Raw genomic sequence first — 26031 nt, forward strand, 5'->3', positions numbered from 1 at the left:
GCGTGACTGACGGGAGCCGAGTGTTGGGAGCGGGGAGGACGTGGACGGCACCGATGACCCGTGGCCGCTGCACCACGAAGGGGACTGTCAGATGTGTGCCTCCTGACGAGGAGAACACATCCCCACCCAGGAGACAGAGTCTGCCCCAGCGTCCGTGACGATGCAGAGGGCGGAGGACACGCACAGCAAATCCCCCCTGGAGGAGTGCCAGGCATGCAGCCCAGTTTTTCAGTGAGGGAATACGAAGGAAGAACAATGGAGGGAGGGAGACGGGTACCGAAAGGGGCTTGCTTGTGTGAATCACACAAACGGTGGGGGAAAATGGCCCCTCTGAGACAGTTGGCAGTGCGAACACCAACTGATAATACTGAATAATTACTTTCTAGGAAATGACACCAGTGTGCAAGGCTATGCTGTTTCTCCAGCAAAGTTAAGGGCCCAGAGTGCAGGGCGAGGAAGGGGCTGAAAAGCCCACGGGTGGCTGCGGTCAGGGGAGCGAATGAATCAGCTAACTAGAGAGCTGAGAATATTGGTTTCTCGCCTTCTATTCACAGTACTGTGAACATCTAAAGAAATGTGTATAAAAAAAAGTACTTTGAAAAAACTATGAAGTTTTATTTAAAAATGAGGGCTGCGATGGTGCCACCACTGTCCCAGTGTCTAAACACTGGACTCCTTTCCGGTCCTGTTCGCCTGTCACTCAGTCGGCTGCTGTTAGCTGCCTTCCACCCATCACAGAGCTGGCTCTGCTTTCTTCACCCTCTGCTCTGACAGCTGGCTGGTCCCTGTCCCCCTGTCCCAAGTCCCCACAGGCAAGCTGACTCCCCTGCAGTGGCTGATGGAATTGGCCTCCTCTTCCTTCCTCACCTCCTCTGTCCCATCTCAGGGGCAGGTGTCCCCAGGCTCAACACGCTCAAGGGGCCCACCTGTTTTTTCAGGCTGTGCTGCGGGGTTAGGTATCAGAGCTGAGCTGACTTTTTTTCTTTTTTTTTTTCTGACTTTCTCAAGATCGGTTACGTTCTCCATCTGCTAAATGTGCCAGTGCCCGGTGACCCTCTGCCTGCCAAGGTGGCGTGTCTGTCTGGACGGTGCTTCCTCTGTGCCCGAGTCGGCCGCCCAACTCTGAACCACAGGGCAGAGACCTGAAAGCCCGGCAGCTCTCTGCTCACTCAGCCGGTTCCCGGAGGGGAGCAGGGCTCAGCTCCCGGAGCCCAACACGCACACTGCAATGTCGCTGAGATCAGGGCTCAGCTGACAATTGAATTAAATTGTTTGACTGGCAACCTTTCTTCTTCCTCAGTGGCACGTAATATATTGGTTCATCTTACAATGGATGGTCTTAGATTCTGTGAGCTGCAAAGCTCAAGTGCTGGTCTTGACTGGAGGAAACGCCCTAAGATATGTTCGGCGTGCCACTGTGCAGAGCTTTGAATTATGTGATGGTAGGGAAAGCGGGCAAGAGGAAGAAGATAAAAAGACTTATTCCCCTCCCTAAGATCTTATACCTAGTTTGAGAGTCACATAAAACATAAAAACACTTCTCAAGGGCCACATGAGCTAGTGAGAGTTGGAACGCACGTCTGCGAATCTGGGTGAATGTAAAACCTCAGTGCTCCAGGGTGGCTTCATGGAAGGAGGGAGCTTGGAGTGGAAAGGAAAGGAAACGTCAGCCAAAGGCTACTCTGCCTCATTGATGGGCATGGGGTTCTCATGGGGAGGAACATCTCCGTTTTACAGAAAGAGAAACTGTGTATACGGCTTAGGAGCATCGAGTCACCCCTGGGCTGCCCGTCAGTTCTTACTGGATTTGTGAGCACGGGGCAGAGGGCTCGGGAATGGTTTGCATCTCTTGCTGGTTATTCACATTCCTTATTCCCGAAATCATCACCTGGGAGGTCGCCCATGGAGGCTTGTCTGGTCCTTCCTGCATGTCCCCAAGGGTGGTGCCCTGGAGGCCTGCTGGGCACCTGGGCTCTGCTGCCCCTGCACCACCCGGAGAGACTTGGCTTGACCCACGTGGTCCTCTCAGGGTGAGTAGAATGGGGAGAGAGAGGAACCAGGCTGGTCCGAGGGGCCTGAGGACAACATCCTGGGAGGTCTTTGGAGGGCGGCGAAACTAGCCAACACATCCATTACTGGGGAGGGAAATGCAACCTCCATACCCATCCAAAGGGCGATTCCAGAGAAGCCTCCCCCAGGTGGGTGTGTCCTGACAGCCAGGCCAGATAGAACCCAAAGTTAAGAGGGGGCCCTGCCTGCTCGTCCTTAGCTGCCAGGTCATCCTGGGATGCACCAGCTGGTAAACAGATGGAGCCCGATTCCAGCTGGTGTCTGCAGAGGTGAGCACAGACTGGCATGTTGTAGCGGCTGCCGCTGGGTCAGGGACTCGACTCAACAGAGCAGGAGGGGGTGCAAGCTGGAGGGGAAAGGGCCCTCCTCGCTCCAGGCCACCAGCACCTCACTGTTGCCCCCCCCTTGTTACTTTCCAAACTTTCAGCCCTTAACTCCTCTGGCCCCACCCCCACAAAGGTCACACTGTAATAACAAGTCTAGAGGCCCAGGTCTCAGTCTGTTGGAGACAACACACCTTGATCTCCATGAAACGCTAGTAAAAGGCAACATTTATCTAGCACTTTCCACTTGCCAGGCTCTCTCCAAGCCCCTTAAGCAAATTAGCTCCATCCTCCCCTCAACCTTACTAAGTAGGTAATTCCTCCGCTTCACCCGCAGGGCAACTGAGGCACAGGAAGTTGAACTAACCCGCCCAGCGGCGCCAAAGTGGACTAGAGAGGCCGCGCCACACCCTGGTGGGACTGGGAGGGCGGCCGCCGCCCGGAGGCTCCAGCCCCCCAGCGCAGCCGACCCAGCTGCCCATATAAGGCCTTGGCGTCCGTTTCAGGATCATTCGGACACCCCTCGGACAGCAGCCGCCTCCGCGGCCAGGAATGTGTGGCATCCTCCTCCCTGGCGGAGGCCCACTGCGGGGAGGGCTTCCCCGCCTCGCCGGGGCCCACAGCTAGTGGCGATCGATCCGACGCCCGGCCTCCCTGCGTGCCCGCAGAGCCGCGCCCGGGCCGGGCCTCGCCGCTGGGGGGAGCGCGGCGCCCGGGCAGAGCGGGCGGGAGGCGGGAGCCTGCGCGCGCCCTCACCTGCCCCGGGCGGCGGGGCAGAGGAGGAGGAGGAGGAGGAAGAGGCGGAGGCGGCGCCAAGGCGCCCGGGAGGGGCCTGCGCCAGCCGGAGCCTCTGCACAAAGTGAAACTCCTAGAAGTTGCGGGTGCGGGGAGCGTGGCGGGCCCTGCCCGGGTGCCCATGGCTCTGAGCAAAGGGCTGCGGCTCCTCCGGCGGCTGGAGGCCACTGGCGACAGCAGTGTCCTGCTGGAGGCGCGGGGCCGCGGGGACTGCCTGCTCTTCGAAGCTGGCACAGTGGCCACACTCGGTGAGTGTCTGCGATCTAGCCGCGGGGTTTGGAGCTGGGGCTGCGCCCCTGCGTCTCCTGTCTGGTGGGAGGGGGCAAGGAAGGGACACCCATAAACAGGGCTCTGCCTTGCTGAGCCTTAGAGACAGGGCCACCTCCTTTGCCAAAGGTGACCAGTCCCGGGCTGGGTGGAGACCGCGGGGCGTGAGGGCTGGGGGCTGGCTTGTTTGAATGAAATGACCCAGGGAACGAGGGAGAGCGCTTGGTCTGGGCCCAGCGCGCACAGGGCCCGGGGTTCCGTTCTTGGAGAGCTACCTCTGGCCTTTGATGTCCGCTCTGCCGGGACTCGGTACAGATTCCTGAGGGTCGGAGCGGGCTGATGGCGGAGCCAGCTGGCCCATGTGCCTGGCGCTCTTGTTCTTCTGCACCTGTTGATGAAGCCCTTTGGTATGTGTTGGCTAGCTTCACTCCCAGCGGGGCTGGGGAGAGAATCACCGTAGCACAGACTCGGAGAAACCGCGGATGTCCCCTTTGTGTGTGTTACTGGGTGCCACTGAGTTGAGCCGGCTTCCACTCCCCATGACGCTGCGAAAGAGCAATGCCCACTGAATCCCATCCTCACCAACCTGCTGGGCCCCGTGGACTCGTTTCAGTGGCTTCCTTTATGGCATCAAGCTGTCTCATATTGGGTCTTCCTCTTCCTGCCCGTGGCACCTTTGCCTCATACAAACACTTGGCAGAGAGGCGTAAGTGCTGCAAAGTATAGAACTTGGGGGTGGATCCAGCTTGTGACGACTCGGCCTTCAGGGAGAGTGTTTGTGGATCAGAGCCAAGCCGGCATGTTTCACATGGGGCTTCAGGAAGTCTTTAGGTTGGCACCGCACCAAGGGCTTGAGAGACAATCTCCTTTATCTTTATAATTCTACAAAAGAGCTGTTATTATCCCCATGTTACAGATGAGTAAACTGAGGCCTGAAGAGGCCAAGAAACTTGCTTGTCCAAAGTGGCACATCTCTATCTGACTCCTGTGTGGCTGTTCTGGAATCACCCCCTGGTCCCATGTGTTGTGGCTAATGTTCTCCATGAAGGCCTAGGTAATACCAAAGTGAGAGAAGCAGGGTCAGGGTGTTAGAACCTTAAACTTGACCACTGGAGGACAGGCTTCCAGTGGTGTCCAGATGCTGCATAGTCCCTTGTTCGTAGCTGAGCAGAGGGCGTTCATTTGTCCCTTAGGTGGCGGTGACTCGTGCCCTCGCTTCCACACTTTGTAAACGTCTCCAGTCTTTTGTTCCCATTCGTGTGCGTTGGTTCTTCAGTTAGTATCTGCCTCTGAGAAAGACCATCTCTTCAGGTTCCACTTCCCCAGTAATTTCATCAGCTTACAGGGACGGGCTTGTTTTCCATCACTCGGTTTCTGAGAGGTCTCCAGTGTTTGTGAGAACCAGACGCAGGCAGCAAATGGTGGATTAAATTATTATCAGGTTATTCCAACTTGTGCTCTGGCCTGAAAAGTCCAAGTTTGGTCATTTGCTAAGGTCTTGCGAGAAAACCACAGAAATTTCTGCTCCATTTTAGATGTCTGCTTCACACTGCATTTACCAGAGCTGAGAGATTAATTTCACGGTACAAAACCGTTGCTCCATCCAAGAGATTAAGATATTCCTCAACTGGATTACAGCGTTAAGCCAGATTCATCCACATTTCTGTTCCTTTGAAGCCACTGGGAGAAAGAGACTTTTCAAAAGTGAAGATTTACAGGTGGCTTAGAAAAGTAATGTCATGCATACTTTCAACTGGGAGATTAAGCTTGGGCTGAAGTACATGTATGTTACATTGGCGATGACAGTACAGGAATGAAAGGGCTCCCGTGCCACCCCCGTTTGTCACCTGACCTGGCACTCAGGTTTCGGTGGACCTGGGGCTGAGCACTTAATTTTTAAAGTCCGTTTTTCCGAATTAAGTACAATTATTTTTAAAAGAAGCTGTAGCATTTGCTGGTATTTGCCAGTCGTGAGAAGGACTGTGAGAGCCTCCGTTACTATGAAGTTACTACAAAGTTGCTGTCTCAGACTCTTAAAGGGCCCTAAACAGGCCTGGTCAGCCAGGATGGCTCTCAACTAGAAACCTCTGTGCTCCAAAGGCCTCCCTTTTCTGCTTACCTCTCCTCAACAAGGTAAAGAATGCTTTCATTCCCCGCCTCCCGCCCCGCCAGAAGGTAGCAGTTTCTGCTTTTGTGTGGGACAGTACACCTGTGGCTGCCTGCAGAGCTAATGGCAGAATCCTGACCGGTCACTCTTTTTGTGAGGGTCAAGGTTAGGGGCAGTTTCCGTTTTCATTTCAGCTGTGGTTCCCTGGGATGGGTCTCCCCAGTAGCAGTGAGAGGCCAGGGAGACTTCAGTGGAGGGTTTCCTCCTACACGAGTAGTGGCTTTTCCAGGCCTTGAGTGGTCGGTCCCATGTCCTGCCCAGCTCTGGAGCAGACGCACGATGCCGCTGTTTTTATGGGAGCGGCGGGAGAGCTGGTGGGGGTGGGGGGATGACATCTAGCTCCTACCTAGTGAGCACAACTCTTCCAGGCACATTGAACCCCACAAGGATCTCAGCTTGAAAAGGTCTCCCCGTGGAAGGGCGCACCTGGAATTTGCTTCATGTTTTCAAGCAAGGCCTGGACATGGCCAGGGACTTGAACTGGGCTCTGAGTTCAAGAGAAACAAATGATCCTTGATTGGTGGGTTGCTGGGTCCTGCCCTTTTGTGCCCACATACCAGGTCATCTAGCCAGCCAGCCAGCTGGAGGGCTGCTGGAGGAATACTTCCCAGTTTTGCTGCTAAAAGAATTTGCTGGAGAATCTATCTTTAATGTGGATCAGTGGGAACAGGAGTTCCAGAGGCAGAGAAGCTGCACACATTGGTGCCCATTTCAGAGGTGTTTGGAGAGTTTTCCCCGTGACCTGGCCAACTAGCAGAGGCTTCTCAGGTGTAGGTGACAAGCCACAGGGCACAACCATTCCCTGTGGCCTGCAACCCCACAGTGAGGGTACAGAAGTGTCCTGTGTACCCATCAGGGCCAAAAGTACTTGCTGTCCTCGTGTCTGTCTTTTAGACTTCATGTGGGCAAGATGAAGGGGGTGGCCTATCGTTGGCGGAAGTCACCCACCTCCGGAGCCAGCACGATGTTCCAAAGTTCCGTGCACTCCCCCAGTCCCCAGGAGGGGCGGCCTGGGTCCTTTGCACCTGCCTTTGTGAGCTGGTGCAGCCCCACCCACCCTGGCTTGCTGTTGAACAGGCAGCGGGGGTGGAGGCTGGAAGGAGGGCTGGGAGACTTCATTCAAGAACGAGTGTCCCTAAATTAATCACTCTGAGCTCCTGGGGGAAAGTTCCTCTGTAAACAGGGAGCCTGGGGTTTCCCAGCCTGTGTTTACACAGAGCCTCGAGTGCTTTCTTTGGACTGGAGCTCTTTCCCTGGCTTTGTGGCCCGGATTTATTTGGTCAGTGACTTGAAGTTTGACCTGTTTAAGACCGCCTGAGAGGGTCACGTGAGCAGCCAGTTGTCATTTCTCCTGGGTGAAGACCGAAGCACAGGCAGGCCAGCCGGGCGTTCCAGGTCCTGACTTGGGACGAGTGAGCCACAGTGGCCGGGTAGCCTCCGGGGCCCCAGTTCAAATCCTGCCTCGTGGAGGTTTGTTCAGCATGGCGTTTACAAAATCGCAGACTGCGTCAGTGTGGGCTTCTGCCTGTGGTTTTGGTAACTCCTTGTGGGAATGCGATTTCAGATCTTGCCACGGTTCTTTGGGAGGCTTTAGTCTTTAATGGTGGAAATTTTAAAACATGCATAAAAATGGAGGGAAAGGGGAATTCTCAGGTACCTGTCACTCAGCCTTCATAATCATCAATACATTCTATATCTCTTACCCATGCCTGTATTTTTTATGCAAAATTAATCTCCTAGAATTTAGTTGGCTCCATGCCAAACAAGATTGCTATTTGGCCTGGCCCCTCCCCCACCATCCTGTATTTGCGTGGGCAAGTTCAACATTTGCTCGACAGATTGCAATGTGACCAAACGCAGCAGTGGTGGTGGGAACTGATTCTGAGATTCTGGCCCAGACACAGTTTTGAGAGCAAAGTACTCCCATGGGAAGAGTAAACCGCAGCCTGGAAAGGCAGGCTGTCCCCTCCCAGGGGTGACATTGATGGGTTCAGGGGAGACGGTCCGCTTCTCTCACCAGAATGAGCAGAGGGGCTCATTGTCCACATGGCCATGTCCACATGCCATCTGTGTTCCCCTGTCTGGACCACACCCCAGGACACAGGTGCCCAGGGCCCCGGCTCCTGCACAGGGGTGGGTCCCGCTCTGGCCCCAGGGAGGGGGTGTGGCAAGGGTCCTGGGTGTGAGAGGGACTGGACACCCACAGGTTGGGGTGTCCTCCGGTGCGGGCACGAGGCCCCTGCCAGGGTGGGTGGAGCCAGGAGAGCAGAGGTGGGTGGAAAGATACTGGGCTAGGGTGGGGGCTACCCCCCACCCCAGCCAGATTCTGGGCCTGGTGCTCCAGTTCATCATGGGGGTGTACTTCTCAAACTGAGAAGATAAAGCATATTTTGTTTCATCGTTTGTTAGCTTAACCTAAAACTCAAAAACAGTTCGGCATACAGGGGCAGGGCTCCACGGTGACGACTGTCAGGCAGGTAGAACAGACTGGCCTCACCCAAAGACCTCGAGTGCAAGTGGGGCGGGGTCCCCGAATGCGTGTGCCTGGCACCCTGCAGGAATGCCTCTTCCTGGTCCTGTTGGCTTGTTCTGGGGGGGGCCTCTGCCGAGCCGGTGGGTTTACTGTGCTTGGCGCCCGAGGTGGATGCTGAGCACCTGCTGTTGGCCTGGTCCCGTGCCCTGGCTGGGAAGGCCAGGTGCATTCGGCCATGTCCCGGGGAGGCGCAGCAGCCCTCCTGGCAGAGGAAGCTGGTGGGTCACTGTTTGATTGTACAGCTGCCTGGCTCAGAAATGACTTGGGGCAGGAATGGTTCACTCCAAGCATGGAGGGCCGGCCGGGCACCTCCTTCCTGTGGCCCAGTTCACGGCAGCTGTTCCAAAGCACAGATGCCAGACTTAAATTTAAGGCAGTTTCCTGAGAATGTGGGACTCCTCCGGAGAGGTTTCTGTGATGTCAAGGGAGCTGGCACTTAATTCTATTCCTGCATCTGTGCTTCTCCAGTGCCGCCTCCTCCCTCTCGGATGCTGGGGCCTGGCCGGCCGGCCCTCCTAGAACTCCTGGAAGCCGGGGTCCCGGTCTAGCCTTTGGGCCGGCCGCTGTGCTCTCCGACTCAAACTTCTCCTTGTGTGTTTTCAACGAAACCATGCCCCCCCCTGAGATCTGGGCCTCATCTTCTGCCTCTTCTGCTCTGTGACAAGATCTAAGGTGACAGGCAGGGCAAAACGGGTGATAAGAAATGACAGGGGACTTTCCCGTGCCCTTTGAAACGGGGTGAGGTCACAGGGAGCGGGACATGAGTGCTGGTGTGGGATGTGCCGAGTGGGGTGGGGAGGGGGCGGGGAGAGGGCGGGGTATTCCCAGCTGATGCTCAGGCCCAGGGTGGGACTGGGCTGGTCCAGACCGAAGGGGAGCCTGTCCTTGGGCCGCTGCCTTTTCGTGTTCAGCGAGTGTAGACTGAGTAGGGATTGGCGGTCGTGATCTCCACGAAGAAACAGCTACTTCCCCGTCTTCAGGTCTGACCCTGGAAGGCAGCGATCCCACCCCACCCCATCCACCTGCTTAGTCTCCCACGTCTTGGGCAGCAGAGGCGGACCTGAATGAATTCTGGCTCTGGCTGCTCATGGGTTGGTTTTTGTTGTTGTTGTTCATTTAAATCTTGAAGGAATACAGTTAATCTTTGCAGACCTCAGCTCCTAATCTGAAAACAAATGAAGGATAACCTGTATTGCCTTTCTACTCTTTCTACTGAGATTCCTTGTGGCTTTAAAAAAAAAAGAGCTTAAACACTAAACATAAGCAAATAAGACACACCACCACTTCACATGCCTAGTTAAAATTATAAGGATTAAGAAGCAAATTGGCAGTTACAGAGTAGTCATGGGGATCAAGTACAGCGTAGGGAACAGAGTGAGCGGTCCCCAGTGACTTGCGCACGGTGTCAGGAGGGTGTCCGTTGCCTCAGGGCGGTCACCTAGAAAGTTGTATAAATGTCTGTGCACCTGCAACTAAGGGAATATGGCACAACAACTGTAATTGAAAAATGAGAAATTATTAAAATTTAAAAAGTGTCACAGATGCGCGCACACCATTGTAAGCTAGCCAGAAATTTGAGTGTTAAGAGCAATTATCGGGCTCACAAAATCCGAGATGGCACAGCTCTTACTCTGAGCTCAACCCAGGAGTCTGATGCTCTACGCTGTTTGGTGGACACTTTGTGAGTCCATTAAAATGCATGAAAATATCTGTGCTTCACTCTGCTCTTCCTTATAACCAGCAAAAATAAATAAACAAGCCATAACACTCTAAGTTTAAATCAGGAACACAAAGTACAGTATTTATGAAGATATCATAAACTGTGCTAGTTCAGGAGCTCATTTAGCCGATTCCTATTAATGTCCATTGCAATTCTGAACTACCTTTCATCATATTGCATAACTTTTTTTTTTAATAATCTGGGCTGGAGCGGAGAGCTGGTGTGTTCGGGAGCGGGCGGTCTTTTCTTCGCTGCCTGTCTCACTGACTGTGGCTGCGTGAAATTGGTGTCAGCGGGAATCTTGTCCGTGGGGGATAAAAACCATGTGTTGGAAAAGACTCTAAGCAGAGGAGACAGTTCCCCGCATCTCCTCTGTCGGATTTAGCAACTGAGGTCAGGCGGGGTGGAGCTGGATCCGCGGTGAGGCGTGAGCAGAACGCTGTCACGCGTGCTGTGGCCCAGTGGAGCAGTGACAGTCACGCCCCGGCCTGTCTCAACAATGGGTTCCTTTGATGTAAGTAAAGAAAGGAATATTGGAGAACAAGGGCTGGAAATAACTTGCCACCTGCCCGGACTGAGCCAGGCGCTGCCATCGGAGCCCCCTGCGGTGTATCTGCCTGCCTCCTCCCTGACCACAGGGCGGGGGAGCCCCCGAGCGCCCAGGGAGGCGCAGAGGTCAGACACACCACACCTTCCAGAGTAGCAGGAGGACCAGCAAGGGAGCTGCAAGACTGGAATTCCACATTCAGATTTTTTGTCTCTTAAGTGGACAAGTGGAATCTTCTGTTTCCAGTTTCCAAGGGCTCCTTGCCACTTCCTCCCGACAGATTACAAAACAGTGTTTTGGGGTGAGGACTGAGAGATTTTATCTGGTAGTATATGTAAATTGATTTTAATCAGAACTCTCTCTATCTACCTATATCATCTAAGTTTTACTGATTCCTGGCAGGGGAAGAGGCACAATTTTCATAAGGATGTTAAAAAGATTAAAGATGTCCAAGACCCCAGGGAGCCTGTGATGGGGACACGGGGGAAGGTCCGGGCCTGGGTGCCAGGTTTGGTCCCTCCACCCAGTTGTGTGTGTGTGTGTGTGTGTGTGAGAGAGAGAGAGAGACAGACAGAGAGAGACAGAGACAGAGAGAGAACTCCCCTTTCCAGCCCTGTCCCTGCTTTCCAGGCTCTGTCTGCGGTTCTGAATCTGTCCAGAGGGGCCACTGTTTCCCAATTCCCCACGTGGGCTGGAGGCTGCCCTGGAGAAAGTCAGTCGGGGTAAAGCCTTCTTTCTCATGGGTGTGATAGTAATAAACCTTTCAGTCCAACTGCGGAACCGGCGTTTGCACCTCTGCTGCATGGGAACCAGGCACAGGGAGGGAGAGACTGTGATGAGAGACCTCTGCACAGGGGAGGGGGCCCATGGGGTTTCGGGGGCTGTGTCCTGGCTTCCGCAGCACCCTCCCCCTCTGTGTGTCTGGGTCAGTTGGCGGGTGGAAAAATGAGGTTATGGAGAACCTATTAGAATTTTGTCTGAGAGAGAGCGTGTCCCCAGGAGGCAGACAGACTTGAGGCGTGATCCTGTGTGGAGAGGGCGGGGAGCTCTAGAGGAAGGGCCGTGGGCGGGAGCGTGGTCACCACCTTGGTGCCAGACCCCCCAGGAGAGTCCCTCGTGGGGCTTCTGTCTCCCCTGCCCTGAACACTCTCCTGCCTTTCAGGTGCAGATGGTAAGATTTGCACACTTAGAAAACACAGGAGAAAGACCCCAAAGTAGCCAGAGNAATTTTGTCTGAGAGAGAGCGTGTCCCCAGGAGGCAGACAGACTTGAGGCGTGATCCTGTGTGGAGAGGGCGGGGAGCTCTAGAGGAAGGGCCGTGGGCGGGAGCATGGTCACCACCTTGGTGCCAGACCCCCCAGGAGAGTCCCTCGTTGTGGGGCTTCTGTCTCCCCTGCCCTGAACACTCTCCTGCCTTTCAGGTGCAGATGGTAAGATTTGCACACTTAGAAAACACAGGAGAAAGACCCCAAAGTAGCCAGAGTGCAGGGATGCCACGTCTAACACTTCAGGAGATGGATGGACGGATGGACAGACGAACAGACACACACACATGCACACAGCAGCGAGGGAGGGTAGGGAAATGAGATTGGGGGGATGTGAATGGCTGTTGGAGTTGGGTGTTAGGCATTTGGTTGTCCATTAGACAAGGTGAATTAGTAAGCTGACTGCTCTTCAACCATGACAGATAAGACCTGATGGGTTTCTCCCAAAAGCCATCATTAGTCAGTTAGAGGCAGTAATGGGAAAAAAGACTCTGCATCTTTTTTGAATTCTGGAATCCTGGAATCTATACCTTTGGGGTCTTTGAAGGGATATCGGTTCCTGTGGCACGGAGCTTTAAGCCAGGACAGGCTAGTCACCAACACAGCCATTCCCCAAAGAAAAGGTACAAATGGCCAGGACAGGTGAGCCCGCCCTGCCAGCCGCTCTGCCTTGCACTGAAATAGATGCTTGATGGGTGAACGGGATTCTAAGTTCTTCTGCTCCATTTTTCCTGCCATCTCCTGTGATTCCTGGGGGGAGGCACCAGGTGACAAACAGTGCCCTCTCTTAGTCACCCCTCCCTCCTGGGCCCCCAGCTCTGCCCTCAGACCTGTCCCTCTCCCCTTGGGCTGACCCCTCTCCCAGGGCTCACCTGGGTCTCTGGTGCACCTGCTCCCTGGGCCAGCCCCTCAGGTTTCGGAACAGCCCAGACCTGCCTTGTCCTGGGTAGGTCACACCTGCTCAGCTTACTGCCCACCAGCCTGCTCAATGCTAAACACTGGGAACTGCGGGGCAGGGCTCCAGGGCAGCGGGCGGGAGGGGCAGGACCAGGAGTGCCGAGGACCAACAAAGCATCCTTCTCCGCTTCTTCCGTCCTCCCGAGTCCCTCAGAACCGCTGCCCAGAGACCTCTGCCGCCCACCAAGACCTGTGGGTGCCCAGACCCACCACTGTTCACTCCCGCGCACCCTCTCTGCCCTCCTGCTGTTGCTCCCAGTCCACAGGGACGGGCCTTCCCCGCATGGTCTCCACTCTGCACGGCACTGCCCTCCATGCTTGCGGGGTGGCGCCCCAGCTGCAGCAGCCCCGCTGTCCTCTGCCCTACGCATGTGCCCACGATGCTGAACATGCTAAGAAACACACACGGCATGGGCTTGTCTGCGGCGACCCCATAGAGCATTTGCAGTGTAGCCAGGTAATCTCACTACATTGGCCATGTCTCCAGTGCTTTCCAGGATGACTGCTTACAGCCCTCCAGCCTTCAGGGCCCGGCCCCTCCCAGCTAAGGATTTCACTGCCCACCCCACTGAGATGGGCGGGCGGATGAAGAGGACTTGCCTAGCCCAGTCACCTCGTCTGTTTGCCCCGGGCTGGTGGGCACTGCCCACCTTTGTCACAGGCGATGGCCCCCCAGGGGATCCTACCTTCCCACTGGGTCCTGTCCCATCTCACTGCGAAGGCTTGGTTCCCACAGTTTCCCCCTTTCCTTCCAACATAGGGCATTCCCACCATCACACCCATGAACTGTTGTGCACACACAAGTCTGTGTATGCACACAGACTTGTACACGCACAGGCTGTAGTACACACAGAGACCGTTGTGTCTCATGCTAAGAAACCCTCTATGGATGCCAACCCTCACCTCCTTTCCTCCTTCCCCGTGGGGACCGGGGTGTGCAAGCGTGCCGTCTCCACTCTCTCCATCCTGTTCTCCCCGGTGCAGGGCCAGCCAGGCTGCGGTCCCTGCCAGGCCCCTGAAGCCCTTCACCACCTGCCGGTCCCGCACAGGGCTGACCACCCTCTAGCAGTGATCGTGCTCCCTTCCTGCTTCTTCTCCAGGTCTGGTCCCTGCCTTTCTGCTGTTTCCCCAGGGCCTAGAGCAAGGCCACCAGCACACAGGCCTCTGGAAGCCTTGCCAAGTGATGGAATCAGAGTGTGAGAGGGTGACTTTCCCTTGACCCCGCTGCCCCCCTGCTGTGCCTGTGGCATACGAAGACAATGTATGGGTCACACCACATGGCTTCTGAAGGGGTGTGTGCATGTGCGTGCAATGCACACAGACGTGGAAATAGGGCTTCCATGGGAGGAAAGTAGCATGGAGGCAAGGCTGCAGCAGAGCTGAGGAGGGGCGGCATTCAGCCTGAACCTGAACCTGAGTGGGGAAGAGGAGAGGGGAGGCGCCCAGGACTGGTCTGGCTGGTCCCTTGGCAAACAAGCCAGAGAAGAAGCTGGAGTGGAACCCCCAGCACCAGCCCAGGCCTGGACCTCCCGTGTTAGTCGTTGGGAGAGAGCCGAAGGGCTTGGCGCAAGAGGGAGGGGCACGCCTGGCCTTGGCCCAGCAGGCGTCTCTTGTGCGGCAGGGAGGAGACTGGGCCCAGGAGTAGGGTCTGTGGCTAGGCCATGACCCGTTGCCCACGAGGATCTGTCCTCGCCACGCCCCTCTCCCCGCCCAGGTCTAAAGAGAGCATGTGCACATCTGAGGAGAGAGCTATTTTTGTGCTTCATTCTTATTCCCCATAGCTGCCCCGCCCAAAGCTGTAAGGAACTGCTGACTGAGGCTTGGGTCCCCGTCCCTGGTCCTTGGTCAGCCAGATGCATATTCAGCACTGTATCAGTGCTGAATGAAGACCTTAATCTCCCCTTTCTAAGGGGGGGAAACTAAAGGCTCCGTGTCCAGCTCTGCTGTTCAAGCCGCCAGCTCCTTCAGCCCAGTAACCTCAGCCGCTGCTGACCTCGGTGCAGGGTGGGGGTGCCCTACAGATGTTTTTCCAGCTGTGGCCGTAGGAGAGGATGCATTCCCCCCTTATTTTCTCTGGCTGGGTTGTGCACTGCAGTGTGGCTTGGTGGGGGGGGTGCATTTGCTTAGGTAATGCTTTTTTGAGGACCCCCCTCCCCACTGGCTCTTCAGTGTGGCCTGGACATTTCGGGGAGGGAGGGAGGCAGGCAGTGAGAGGGCAGACAAGTTTCCTTGCAGGCTGACGTGTCACCCACATTGGCTTTTGTCTTGGCTCTGCAGCTTCTGTTTCAGACTGCTGTTTTGATTTCCACTGTGCTTAGCAACGCCCCGGCAGCCACTGTCGCCCAGGAAAACCATTGTCTCTCTAAAAAGCTGCTTTAGCTCCCAACTGATAACTCTGGAAAGGAACAGTCCAGGCCGGTCTTAGCTGAGCTCAGAATGAGCACAAGATGGAGACAGTGACCTTGATCTGGACGATTCTAGCCTCTTGAGACCCTGAAATACAAGAGGATGGTTTAATATTCTGTACAAGAATGGAGCCACAAATGGCACCTCAGCCTTGGGCCGTCTGCATTGTTAACTTGACCTACTTGTTTTTCTGACCTGCGGGCTGGGCTTTGCTGGAATTTCCTTCTAGTATGTTACTGTGGAAACTTTGATGAAAGAAAAAAAAGAAAATGTGAAAGAAAGAAGCACACGCAGTTGGTCTGAGCAGTGATGTGGGCTGGCTCTTTGCCGACCAGGAACTCGGCCTGTGGGGTCCGGGGTATGGGCAGCAGGCTAGGGCCACCTCGGGAACAGCCACCCCAGCCTCAGGGCGTCTGACCACAGCACTGTCCTGGGAACCAGAATCCATGGCCCAGCCAGCTCTGCTCTGAGGCAGGACACTGGTCCCCGTGCCGGCCACTCAATCGGGGCCTGATTCTTTTCCACTCCACCTGGCCCACTGGGCCCAGGGGTGGGAGGTGTGTCCCCTGAGCCCCTCTGCGCCCTGTCCATACCCTCTCCCTCCCTCCTCCATAACAGCACTGGACGTCCATCTCATGCACAGCACCCCTGGGGGCGGTCTTTCTAGGCCCCTCTAAACGTCCAGCGGCCATCACCCCTTCAAGACCCAGGATGGAGCCACAGCTTGCTGGCAGGGCACGGTGGGGCATGGGGTGGGGCCCTCTCCTGCAGAGGCGTCCTCACAGCAGCCCTGTGAGTCCACACTCAGTCTAGAGATCCCCCGGCACACGCCCTCGCATGGCGGGTTCTCAGTCCAGATCCTTCCACCAGTCAGGTCTGTTTTTATCATTAGCCATGTTGTCTAACAACACGGGCAACTCTTACCAGGTTACCAGGGAAACAGGTCTAGAAAGGGAGCCCAGGTCAAACTCCCTGGCAGGCAGCGTTAAGCCTTTGCCCGCACATATCAAGGAACCAGGTCACCCACTGCCGGCCTCAAACTCGCCTGGTTCCATGGAGATTTGACCTTCCTCCTCGGCCAGTCTCTGCAGTGCCAAGTCCTGCCCTTGCTGGTTGGTGCCTTCCATAGCCCTGGTGATCCTTCCGACGACCTTGGCCTTGGGGCTCCCTGACCTCCCCTCCTCCGGACAGTGTGTCTGCCACCCTGGCTCATCTACTCACTCCACAGCCTCCATCTTCCACCTCGGCCTTCTTGGCTCCTCCTTCAGTGCCCCCATTCCAGCCCCACTTGCCCTTCCTGGAGCTGCAGTCCCTTGAACCACGCCCCCACACAGTGTCCCCCTGCCCCACGCCTCTTCTCCCTGCCCGCCCCCTCCCCTGCACCCTCCTACCCTCCCCTGCTCTGCCCTTGCCTGGTCCTACTCAACAGGTACAGCCACAGTTAGAGGTTTCTGGAAGCTACCCACTACCACGCTGCCAGTCTTTGTCACTTCACAGTCCCTGAGTCCAGGTGGGCCCTTCAAGTGCTTCTGCACTCGGCTCACTCTCCTACCCTCCCCACAGCGAGGTTTTACCACCTCCCTCCTCTCCCGCTGCCATTGCTACTTCTCCCTTGTCACCCCCACCGCCTTCCTCCCCCTCCCCTTTCTCTTAGCTGGTAGAGCTGCTTCTCCTTGCATAGAGGAAGTGCAAGCAAGCAGGAGAGAATTTCCAGTTATCCGCCCACCCTTCTCTCACAGGCTGCCCCTCCCCCACATCAGTGCTGACCCGCTTGGTCCAAGGCGTGGCTCCTGCAGAGCTGCCCAGCCTGGCTGTGGCAGCCTTTCCCTCTCCCGGATCGCTTCCACCTGCCGCCCGTGTGCAGGCTGGGGGTTAGCCCCCACCTTGGAGAAGGCTTTCGACCTCACTGTCCTCTCCACAGCCTCCCCATGTCTCTCCTCTACACACACACACACACGTGCACAGACATGCACACACCCATGTGCACAGACGTGCACACACGGAACTGTCTCTGCTCACCGTCCCCATTTTCTCTCCCTCTTCATTGCGGTTTTGCTCCTCAACTTTACTGAAACCATTCCTCAGTGGCTCACCAAGCCCTAACTAAAGTGACAAGCCCTCACTTTGTCACAGGACACAGGGCAGCGTCACACGCCACCGACCCCTCCTGCCTGCCTGGCATGCATCCGCCCCCAGGCTTGCAAGACACCATGCACTCCTGGATTTCTGACATCTTTTTGGCCATGTCCCTTCAGCCTCCCTGACCCATGACCACACTGTCCCCTGCCCTCCCTCCCTTGGTGATCCGCCCCAGTCTCAGGAGGCTAAATACCTCCGGTCTGCTGGGGACGTCCAGGCTGTGTCTTAGCTGGCCGTCTTTGCGGGGCTCCAGGCCAGCGCTGGCCCCGGCTTCTCCTTAGGCACCCACAGCTACAGCGCTGGCTTGTCCAGCCCCCGCTGTTCCACCCAGACCTGTCCTGTCCATCCTCACCATCACGGGTGACAGCCACTCATTCTTTCAGGGCTTTGGGAGACAAACTTGGCATCGTCCTTGAACCCTGTCTTCCCCTCCTATCCCACATCCAGTCTACCACAGGTCCTTGGGTTCTGCTTTCAGAACATGCAGATATGTGATGATGTTAAGGAATTATGCTTAAGGTTTTTTAGGTGTGATAATGATTTTGAGGTTATGTGTTTAAAAAGAACCCTGCCCTGGCCAGGTAGCTCAGTTGGTTAGAACATCACCTTCATACGCCCTGGTCAGGGCCCATACAAGAAGCAACCAATAAATGCATAAATAAGTGAAACAACATTCTGTGTTTCTCTGTGTCAGTTAAAAAAAATCAATCAATAAAAAGAACACTACATTTTGGAGATTCTTACTGAACTATTTGTAGGTGAAATGATATGAAGTCTGGGGTTTACTTCAAATAACCTAAGGCAGTGATTTTCACCAAGAGGACTCAATAAAACGCAGATTTCCGGGTCTCAAGCCCAGGGTCCCCAAGCTCGGCTGGGGAGGGGCTCTTCATTTGTGTTTCTAACGCTGGACGAGGCTTTTCCGAGAGCCACGTGCTGAGGCCCAGGGTGCTCAGGGGTGGGAGACTGGGAGGGTGGGCAACAAATGAGACAAGGCGGGGCCCGAGCCGATGTTGGAGCTGGTGGGTGCGTGGTGTGTGGGTGCGTAGGGCCTGTCACACGCACTGTGCTTTCCTTCGGAGATTTCCATAATGAAAGTGTGTGTGTGTTTCCAGACTCTGGCGGTTTCTCGGCACCTCCACTGCCGCTGCTGTGGTCCAGGGGCGTCCTCTCTCGTCTGAGTTGCCGTGGTCTCCTTGCTGTTTCCTCGTACTCCTCTGGGGTCTGTTCTTAATACAGCAGCCAAAGGGACCCCCAAGCCCTGCAAGGGCCCCTGTACCCCCAGGGAAGTCCCAAGTCCTTTTATGACCTAGAAAGCTATTTATAATGTGTCCCCACTCCGAGTCCTCTGTCGGACACTCTTCCCTTCTCTGGTTCTGGAAAGCACCTGCCTCAGGACCTTCGCACGTGTCTGTTGGGCCACCGTGCTCACTCAGCCTTCTCTCTCACCTCCTCCTGGTCTGCATTTGGGTCTGCATTTGGGTCGCCATTGCGCCGAGGCCTTCTCAAACCATAAAATTTCAGACACACGCACACACAGTCCCCTCCACACCCTGCACCCCACACCCTGCACCCCACTTCATACCCACCCCGCTTTGCTCACTTCTCCTCCTTAGCTCATGTCACCGTCTGCATTGTGCTCACTGACCTTGTCTGTCTGTCCTGACAGGGGGCTCACACGGTACCCGGAGCTGAGTAGGCCCCACCACTCCACTGCCTTCGTGAGGGGCCTTGGCTGTGCCCCACTCCAAGGTCCCACCCACTGGGTTGGCCTCCACTGTCACCCATCCACGGCACATGTCCCTGCATTGCCCCAGCCCCTCGCCTGCCTCGCTGACTCTGGTGTGCCTGGGCTGCCGCCTGCTTGTCTCACTGCTGGATCCCAGTGCCCAGCCCCCGTGGGCTCCTGAGTGCACTCTCGAGAGTGCACCCCTGGCCCTGGCATCCCAGGGCCAAGACGTGGGTGAGGAAGAGGATGGGAGGGTAGACGAGAGGCCTTTCCTTAGCAAGCTGGACGACCGTGGCCAATGGCATGGGAAGCAAAAACATCCTCAGAGGGAGAAACCCACAGGAAATGCAACAAAGGTGTGAAAGGCAGGAATGCTCCTCTCCGAGACAGTGAGTAGGAAGGACAGAAGTTGCAAATGGGCCGACCGAGCGCAGTCTGCAGAGATGTGTGTGCCGCCCACACGGTGCCTGAAATAAGCTCGGGCTGCTTGTCACACTGAAAAACCAGGATGGCCTATTTCTCTTGAAAAGCTGAAGGCCTGCTGGCACTGGGCTGGCATGCCCACCTGGGGCAGCTGGCTGGGGCTGACTGGCTGCAACTTCCCAGTGGGGGTATCCTTTGTCCCCGATGCCCGCCCCCAGCACCGTCATTCACTCCTTACCTGCTCAGTGCTTGCAGGTACTTGATTTGGAAGCTCTTTTTTGTTTGTTTGTTTATTTGTTTTAAGATTTTATTTATTTATTTTTAGAGAGGGGAAGGGAGAGAGAGGGAGAGAAACATCAATGTCTGGTTGCCTCTCAAGCACCCCCTATTGGGGACCTGGCCTGCAACCCTCACCAGCCAGGCTGGAAGCTTTTTTTTTTTTTAACAAAAGGGATTTCTCCTTCCTTCGGACCTAGTGAGAAAATAGACTTATGCCCTGGCTGGTGTAGCTCAGTGGATTGAGCACGGGCCTGCGAACCACACAATCGCGGTTCGATTCCCAGTCAGGGCACATGCCTGGGTTGCAGGCCAGTTCCCAGCAGGGGACTCACGGGAGGCAACCATACATTGATATTTCTCTCCTTCTCTCCTTCCCTTCCCCTCTAAAGATAAATAAATAAATAAAATCTTTTTAAAAAAAAAGAAAGAAAATAGACTTGTTTAGGACCAACATTGGTCACGGGTGATTTTGGGACAGGCCATCTGGGAGGCCGGACCTGGGGGAGGGTGGAGACCTGTATCAGAGGAGTGGGTTAGAAGGGGTCTCGGAGCCCTGGCTGATGTGGCTCAGTGGACTGAATGCCGTCCTGTGAACCAAAGGGCCACTGGTTCAATTCCCAGTCAGGGCACATGCCTAAGTTGCAGCCAGCTTCCCAGTAGGGGGAGTGCGAGAGGCAGCTGCACGTTAATGTTTCTCTTCCTCTCTTTCTCCCTCCCTTCCCCTCTGTCTAAAAATAAGTAACTAAAATCTTTAAAAACAAAAAAAGAAGAAGGAGCCTTGCAGAAGAAGACACCAAGAAAAGAAAGGCAGCTTATGCCAAGACAGTTTGCAAGGGAGTCTGGGCTTTGAAAGGATGGGGTCACCGGTGAAAAGATTAAGTGTTCTGGGTTCGAATGTGTCCCCAACTTCATCTGTTGAAGTCCCAGCTCCCCATACATAAGAATGTGACCTTATTAGGAAATAGCGTCATTGGAGATGCAGTTAGTGGAGAGGAGGTCATGATGGGGTAGGTGACTTCAAATCCAATGGGACCGGGGGCCTTCAAGAAGAGGAGGGAGACACAGACGCATGGGAGGAGGTGGCCGTGTGGCAGTGGAGGCAGAGGCTGCAGGGATGCCTTGTAGGCCAGGGGTGGCCTCTGCCCCCGGAAGCAGGGACTAGGCAGGCCCTGCCCACAGAGGCTTGCACCCTTGCTTTCGTACTGGAGCCCCCAGGACTGTGAGACGGTCACTGTCGCTTTGAGAAACTGGTTTGTGGAAACCGCATCTTCTCACAGGAGGGTCACGGCCCTGGATCTCCGAGGTCCCCACGTGCAGTGAGTCATCGCAGGGAAAGTCGGGCAGGAGGACATTTATGTCAGGGAGTCCACATCCACAGGCTTTGAACGAGACCAGGTAGCCCGCGGTGGGGTGCCTGTTTGTTTTTAAATAGGAAGGCAAAAAGTCTTTTTCCCCCGTGTTTGTTCCCTGTTGTTGGTGATGTGTGCGCTTGTCCTTCAAGCCCCAGCAGGGCCAGCGGTCCGTGTGTTTCCGCAGCCTCCCCTGTGGTCACATCCCGCGTCCGAAGTGCGGATCTGACCACAGCCCCGGGCCGAGCGGTTTCTTTCTGTTCTGCTGGGTGTACAGAACCCTGTCGTTTCACGGCGACTGACCCGGGCATACTAGGCTTCAGGGTTCTGTCAGGAGGCGTTGGGAAGCCCCTAGAGTGGATGTATATATTTCGTGTATGTCAGAATCATTCTCTTGCATTCACCCCCTTGTCTGCTGTGCCGAGGCCGGGGAGCTGCCCGGTTACTGCTCCCTGGCTCTGCCCGCAGCCCCTGTGGACATGGAAACGCCACTCAGGGCCTTGTACGTGGCCTGCTGGAGGGGCACTGCCTCCACCTGTGAGGTGGGGGTTTCACAGACTCACCTGTCCTCCAGCAGGGAGGGGCCTGTTTCCAGGGGGACTCCCTGGGCACCTGGCAGTGCCAGGGTCCCTTAACAAGGGCAGGTAGTTGCCTCTGTGCAGAGGATGTCATTCATCTTGGTGGCCAGGAGCAGGTGTGAGGGCCGGAGAGGATGCCTTGTCCCCTTGGCCGTGACCACTGGGGGAGCAGGGCCCCTGGGGGCTCGCAGGAGCGGGTTGGGTCCTCCTGTGAGCCCCAGGGCCTCCACATCCTGAGCCAAAGCTCCTGGGAAAGGTCCCTTACCTGGTAAAAGGAACTTCACCCCTGTGATTAAGTTAATTAAGGGCCTTGAGCTGGGGAGGCTATCCTGCGTGGTGTGTGTGGCTCAATGTACACACAAGGGACCTTAAAAGACGGGGAGGGAGGTGGGAGGGAGAGAAGCAGATGTGAAGGGGGAGTGGCCAGAGCACCTCGATGGCCAGCTTTGGAGGCGGGGGGGCGGCCAGCAGCCAGCGTGGCCCACAGAAGCTAGACAGATTGGGGGAATGGTTTCTCTCCTGAAGCTTCCAGAAGGAACATCCTGTGGACACCTTGACTTTAACCTCGTGAGACCCGTTTCTGTAGGGCTGTGGATGTGTGATGTTTTGAGCCACAGACTCCGGGGGTCATTGGTTATAGCAGCGGTCGGACTAAAGCTCTCCCACCGCCCCTGCTCCAGGGACGGAGGGGACGGAGTAGGCAGGACTGGGGCCTCCCAGTGCTTTTCGTAATTATCTGTAGGTTTCTCTGCCCACCCCATCCCCAAAAAGAACCCAGTCAGAAAAATTCAGTGAGTATTGGGGTAGAAATTAACCTTTCTGGTGTCACCAACCAGAGACTCTGGTGAAAAATATGGACCTAGCCCCACGAAACTACATGTTGGAAACACAAGCACACGACTTCAGAGATGACGCAGATTCTCCCCAAAGCCCTGCATGCGGCTGCTGGGGTCCCGGCCTTCCATGTCACCCCAGAAGAGCCTTTGTCGTCGGCGAATCCGATGGAAACGTGGTGGCTGCTTCCTGGAAGTCTCCTTGTGGCATTTGCAGGGCCTCCTGTGAGGATCTGCCCATGTCTCTAGTTTGTTCTGTGCACTGGGGGGGCCATGCCCTGAGACGGGGTCTGAAGCCTGCTCCCAGAATAGCCAGCAGACGGGTTGGGGGTCCCTGCCCCTGAGGGTCCCTCCTTCCGTCAGCTCTGCGTTCACACCAGCCTGCGACTTGCCCTGGGCTTCGAGGGCAACTGCTGAAGTGGGGGGCCCTCTACTCATGCAGTGTGCCTTGGGGTTCATTGTACAGGGCCCGGGGCATCTGGGTACCACCTTCTGCTCAGGTTAGCAGGCATGGCACTGCAGAACAGAGCCTCCAGGGACATCCTTAGGAGCGGACTCAGCGGGGAACGATGTCTCATTCCTGTTTCTGAGCATGTAGACCGTGATACAGGGTAACAAGCTCAGGCCCCAGGTACCTGCTTCCAGCCGGAACCCAGTGCCTCCCGCCAGCCGGGTGCCCCTCACCCTCTCCAGCCCCCAGGAAGCAGTGGGCGCTTCCAGAGAGCGAGTTCCCCGTGGGGAGAGCGCAGTCTCAGCTGCCTGGGAATTCGCTGATTATGAAACCCTCACATGTGTTCCTGGAGGCCCAGCCATTGTCTCTGCCTTTCCTTTCCCGAGTGGGTGGGGAGCCGTTGGAAGGCTGCGGTGCGTGAATGCCGGAGGGGGACTCAGGCTGACAGTGACTGTGATGTGTTTGGCCCCCAGCCCCGGAGGAGAAGGAGGTCATCAGAGCCCAGTACGGGAAGCTCACGGACGCTTACGGCTGCCTGGGGGAGCTCAGGCTGAAATCTGGTGAGTGTCCCCTCCCCGGAGCAGCCGGGCCGCTGTCAGGATGCCTGCCAGCTTGTGTTGGTTTGGAAGGACTGCTGCGTTAGTTCCGAGTTCGTTGTGTTTTAACTGTAACGATCTTGTAAATGTTTGTTTTGTTGAGCCTGCTCCTCCGTGCTGGCAAGGTCAAGGTGAGTGCAGCCTGGTTCTCACCTGTCTATGTTGCTTTGTGGGCAAAAGCCTTGGTTGCAAAGAAAGCTCACCTTTGTTGTTTGCCCATCAGCACCCGAGGATCAGTGGGGGGCAGGGGGTGGTCTGCCCAGGGGGTTGTTTGTCATTTACAAGAGACCTGTCTTCTAGGAGGGGTGGATGCCAAAAGTCCCAGGCCCCCCCGGACAGGCTGGGCGTGTGTTTGAGGGAGGGGCCTGGGCACTGTTGGTGAGGAAAGAAAAGCCACTGGGACCTGGAGCGGTGGGGGCAGGGGGACCTGGAGGACAGGAAAGTGCATCATAAAACCCACCTGGTCTGACTGGAAAGGGCAGAGTGCTGACGGGAACACGTGGGCTTCCTTGCTCAGGATGCGATCCAGGGGCCAAGCCATCAGCCAGGCTGTCCTTGGGGGTTGCAGTGTCCCCCGGGGCCCGCTGAGCCACCTCTGCACTCCTAGACCTCGTGGGGGCCCTGGTGCCACCGTGTCCTTCCCTCTGTCTCAGCCAGCTAATTGATGTGGGTCCCACCCAGTGTTAGCAGAGAGGTTTGGAGCCGAGACCAGAGCGGGGTGGCATTCCTGGTTCTCAGTCCCACCGGGAAGGGCTGTGAGCACTGGGGCATCGTGGCTGAGCCCGGCCATCTCCACTGCTGTTCTCAGGGATGGAGGACAGTGGAAGCAGCCAGAACCACGTCGGCGCTGGCCCTGGCTTTTCGGGATCCTTTCTGGGGTGATGTTTCCTGCTCTATGTCAACAACATGGCTGACTTCTAAACAGCGCTTAGGAAAAGCCCTCAGTCCCCTCCCAACAGAGTGCATGTGTTAAATGTGCGTTTTGTGCCAAGGGCTACATACACATCGCCTTACTTAATCCTGCAGAAGATAAGCAGTGTGAAGACCCTGACTTACAGGAAAGGAAACAGGCCCAGAGGGGCAAAGTGTCTGGCCTGAAGAAGCCCAGCAGGCTTCCAGCCCCGATCTGGCTGCCCCCAAATGCTTGCTGTTTCCAAGACAAGGTGCTGCTTGCCGACGGTTTTCTGTGGGGCGCCTTCCCCCAGCCCTCCACGGCGACCTTGCCGAGGTTACAGAAATTCCTGCAGCCCTGGCCTCAGTGGGGATGACATGAGGGTGGCAGGTAGCCTCACAGGGCGCTCCGGCTGGGCGGGGCCCCGTCTAAGTGTCGTAGCCGTGAACTCAACTCTCCCAGCAGCCTGGGAGGTTGGTGCTGTGCTTACCCACCTCTATAGACTTGGGGAGACACCTGCTGAGAGTAACTGGCAGCATGTTCCTTGTACTTAACTAAATGATACGTTTTACATCAGAAGGGGGCCTGGATTCAGGGCAGAGCCATAACTGGCCCGAGGTCAGGCGGTCCAGGTTTCATGCTTTCTGGCCCCAGGCCGCTCTGTTGGGAAGGGCAGAAGGCTGAGCATGCCCACCCCATCCCAGGGGAGGCCTTTTTTTCCTGGGCAGTCATCTGAGGTCAGCTATAGGAAATGCATCCCCCCCGGCACAACGGAGGGGAATAGCCCGCAGAAGAACATGGTCACCGTGACCTTGGGTGCCTGCAGGGTGCCCGGCCCAGGGGCAGTGTCCTCGGGCCAGGGATGTGGAGAGAAGTGACGAGCTTCTGGGGCTATCTAGTCACAGCCCTCTTCCTTCCCTTCCTGCAGCCAGCAGCCTGCCTGTCCCCACTGCTGTTGGGGGAGGGGGGAACGTAGCCTCAGATTGGGGGGAGGGGTGGAGACTAGCTGAGAAGGGCCTCAGGGGCCTGGCCCCCATTCTGATGGCCTCTGAATGCCCCCAGGTGCTTCTGCCTGGGTCTCCGTCCAGGGGGACTCTGTCCAGGGTGTCTCCATCTAGGGTGGGCTGAAAAGGCTTCTTTGGGGGTGGGGGGATGAGGTTGGCCTTTGGAATGTTGGGAAGACTTGGCTTTTTCAACAGGTTTCCGAACGTGACCTGGGGTGTCTGGAGGAGGCAAGGGGCTGGGCCTCGGCATGGACTTGCTCAGATCTGCATCGGTTGCAGTGAGGAGCACTTGGCTTTGACTTGATTGCCTTTTCCCACTGCAAGCCCCTAACCCCAGACTGGATCTGTTCGCTTTGTTTTGTTTTGCTTTTCCTCACCTGCCGAGGGTGTTGGCAAGTGTGGAGAAGCAAACTTCACCTTCTGGTGGTCAGCAGGATGACCCTTCTGGGGGGTGGGGTGGGGAGGTGGCCTCCCTTTTGACTTTTTAGGCTGCTGGTGCTCCCTACAGGAAAAGAGACCTTCCCTCAGGCTCCACCTGGGGGCAGGTTGTTCCACTTCCTACCACCCACATGAAAATAGCCTTTTGTGTTGGAATGGAAGGAACATGCACAAAAATTGCATAAACGCTTTACTTACCTCAGGTTCCTAGGTGTTCATGGGGAGCTCACAGTCCCCCCTTCCTCCCTGAAATGCCAGCCGGAGGGGGCA

The 26031-nt window shown here is 56.2% G+C and overlaps 1 protein-coding gene across 7 annotated transcripts in view; it reads left to right on the forward strand.

Annotated features, from left to right (window-relative positions):
* The first annotated feature begins 3183 nt into the window (after nt 1–3183).
* The window catches only part of SYNJ2 (synaptojanin 2), an 82173-nt gene continuing 59325 nt past the window's right edge, over nt 3184–26031 (forward strand). For 4 of the 7 annotated variants that reach the window (XM_037054988.1, XM_037055119.1, XM_037055291.1 and 1 more), the window contains exons 1-2: nt 3188–3436; nt 23305–23391. In XM_037054988.1, the coding sequence (XP_036910883.1) occupies nt 3310–3436; nt 23305–23391 (214 nt within the window). In that variant the 5' untranslated portion in view covers nt 3188–3309. Of the gene's footprint in view, nt 3437–23304; nt 23392–26031 lie in introns of all 7 variants that reach the window. The other 3 variants (XM_037055530.1, XM_037055369.1, XM_037055064.1) reach the window with 3 other exon arrangements.

Source organism: Sturnira hondurensis, unplaced genomic scaffold, assembly GCF_014824575.4.
Source record: "Sturnira hondurensis isolate 20B ecotype Veracruz unplaced genomic scaffold, ASM1482457v3 Scaffold0000167, whole genome shotgun sequence".
NCBI classification, from domain to species: domain Eukaryota; kingdom Metazoa; phylum Chordata; class Mammalia; order Chiroptera; family Phyllostomidae; genus Sturnira; species Sturnira hondurensis.